Below are 3,000 nucleotides of genomic sequence, written 5' to 3' on the forward strand. Positions count from 1 at the left end.
TCAGGGGAGCGGGTACACCTTGGTAGAAGGACGACAGGAGGTTCCCCGCTGAGTCTTGATGGTGACAACTCGGACGATGCCGTCCGATCCAGGCGAAGTCTTCACTATGCGTCCAAGAGGCCAAAGCAGTGGTGGTGTTCTAGGGTCCTGAATTATAACGAGATCACCCACTTCTAGATTCTTGTTGGGCTTTTCCCATTTCTTTCTTTGTTGTAGCTGATGTAAATATTCTTGATGCCAACGTCGCCAGAAGCGTTGATGTAGGGCTTGTACAGTTTGCCAATGGTTGAGACGATTTTCGGGAACCTCTTCAAGATTTGGTTCCGGTACTGCCACAAGCGAAGTGCCGATAAGAAAATGACCCGGAGTAAGGGCTGAGATGTCGGATGGATCTGCGGATAATGCTGTCAAAGGTCTCGAGTTGAGTACAGCCTCCACCTGTGTGGCGAGTGTTATTATTTCCATTAGTGTTAGAACTCTATCGCCTATGACTCTTTTCAGATGATATTTAGAACTTTTTATAGCACTCTCCCATAGGCCTCCTTGGTGGGGAGCGGCTGGTGGTTGAAAGTGAAAATTTATTGAGTGATCTAACGCGAAGTTGTTAAGAGCATCTTTAGTGTTTGATTCCTTGATGAAATTCTGAAAAGTTTTCATGAGTTGCTTTGAGGCTCCAACATAGTTAGTCCCGCAATCTGAGTATAAGTGGGCACACAATCCACGACGAGAAACAAAACGTTTTAGTGCAGCTATGAAGGAGTCTACAGATAGGTCTGTTACAATTTCTAGGTGCACAGCTTTCGTAGCAAAACATACAAAGAGGCAGAGGTATGATTTTAACCGTTGAGCGTTCCTAGTTGAATGAACTTTAATGTCAAAATGTCCACTATAGTCCATGCCAGTGTGATAGAATGGCCTTACAGGTTTTAATCGAGTTTCAGGAAGATCTCCCATCAGTGGAGGTTTGTTTACAGGCTTAAGTCTGAAACATCTTTGACACTTGAAAATCACAGATCTTATCACGCTGCGGGCTGATAATATCCAAACCTCTTGAGACAGAATAGACTGCAGCAATTGAGGGCCTGCGTGTAGATGCTTTAGGTGATAATGCATAATCAACAGTTTGACAGCACAGTGAGATTTAGGTAACAAAACTGGATGTTTCGCATCTTGTGTAAGGTTGGAATGTTTCAACCTGCCGCCTACTCGCACTATTCCACTGTCATCAATATATGGGGATAAACGAGCAAGTTTTAAGCTGCATTGAGATCCCTTTTTGAGAGCAGAGATGTCATCCTTAAATGATGTATTTTGTATGAGTTTGAAAATTCTTAATTTCGCTGAAGAAGTTTCTTGGCAAGTAAGTCGTCCGATGCGGGGATCATTGGCTTGCAGATTATGAATGAATCGCAATATATATGCCATGACGTTTACAAGTTTCCTGAAACATGGATATTTTTCTAGTACATCAAAATCAGTGAGTTTAATCTTCTCTGTGGTTGCTAGAACGTTTAGAGGATTTGGCCTTATTTCAAGAGTGTCATCATCAATAACAGGTGTGAATTTTGGCTTAGGCCAAGAATCTGGCGATGACTGTAACCATTCCGGTCCATTCCACCATAAATGATGAGTCACAAGTTGAGAGGGTGAAAGACCACGAGTGGCGCAATCTGCCGGGTTGTCTTGAGATTTGACATAATTCCATGAGTGAGGAGAGACCAATTCTTGGAGTTCTGAAATACGATTGGCAATGAAGACTTTCAAGCGGTATGGAAGAGTACGTATCCAGGTTAGGACAATTGTGGAGTCACACCAAGCATATATTGATTCAATCTTCATATGAGCAGAGAGTATGTTTGAAGAATATTGAAGAAGTTTTCCCAGTAAGTGAGCGCCACAAAGTTCAAGCCGTGGCAGAGAAATTCTTTTCAAAGGAGCGACTTTTGATTTAGAGACGATGAGATAGAGCCTTGTATTCTCTTGAGAGTCAGTGACACGAAGGTAGACAACAGCGGCGTAGCCTTTCTCTGAAGCATCGCTGAAGCCGTGGAGTTGCACAGCCGTATGCAGAGAAGTAGAAATGTAGCGTGGAATTCTTAATTCTTGAATTATTGGGAGTTCTTCTAAGAATGAATGCCACTTGGTTCTAACATCATTTGGAACAGGTTCATCCCAAGTTAGCCCTGTTGTCCAGAGATACTGAATAAGTGTTTTTGCCCAGAAAATTACGGGTGTAAGAAATCCTGGTAAATCGTACAGTTTAGCGATTGTAGATAATATTCTTCTCTTTGTAAGTATAGCACTTATTTCAACATCCTTAACCTTGTAAGAAAGCATGTCGGACTCTGGAGTCCATTTTAGACCTAGGACACTGAAGAAGGCTTCACTATTTTCAGTTAACTCCACTGGAGTCTCTTTGTGTTCAATTGGGACTTGGTCCAATAGTTGGGGTGCGTTGCTAATCCATTTTCGGAGTTCAAAACCTCCTCTAGAGAGCAAGTTTTTGAGTTCATTCTGTGCAGACAAAGCTTCATCAAGACTTTCTGCTCCAGCGATGATGTCGTCATAAAATATTGATTTAGTTAGAATCTCAGACGCCTTGGGGTATGAGTGACCCTCATCTTTGACCAATTGTTGTAATGTTCTGATCGCAATGAAGGGGGAACAGTTGAGACCGTAGGTGACGGTATTTAGCTTTAAGACTTGAAGGGATTCATCAGGGTTGGATCGCCAAAAGATTAACTGATATTTCTTGTCATCTTCAGCCACCAGAATCTGGCGATACATCTGTCGTATATCACAAGTGAACACAAACTTGTGACACCTAAAGTACAGCAAGACATCACTAATATCATTCTGCAACTTAGGGCCAGGCATGATTATATCGTTTAGGGAGACGCCATTGTTTGTTTTGGAACTACCATCAAATACGACTCGTATTTTGGAATTAGGGGGATTCTCCTTAAATACTCCATGGTGGGGTAAATAGTAACATTCACC

General features: G+C 42.2%; 1 protein-coding gene across 1 annotated transcript; it reads right to left on the reverse strand.

Annotated features, from left to right (window-relative positions):
- LOC128982629 (uncharacterized) lies at positions 1 to 2,877 on the reverse strand. Its single transcript, XM_054401579.1, has one exon. It carries the CDS (start codon positions 2,875 to 2,877, stop codon positions 1 to 3), a length of 2,877 nt encoding a protein of 958 aa, XP_054257554.1.
- Between the last annotated feature and the right edge of the window lie 123 nt (positions 2,878 to 3,000).

The sequence above is a fragment of the Macrosteles quadrilineatus genome, unplaced genomic scaffold (genome assembly GCF_028750875.1).
Source record: "Macrosteles quadrilineatus isolate MER2022 unplaced genomic scaffold, UCM_ALF_1.0 Scaffold_812__1_contigs__length_30776, whole genome shotgun sequence".
NCBI classification, from domain to species: Eukaryota; Metazoa; Arthropoda; class Insecta; order Hemiptera; family Cicadellidae; genus Macrosteles; species Macrosteles quadrilineatus.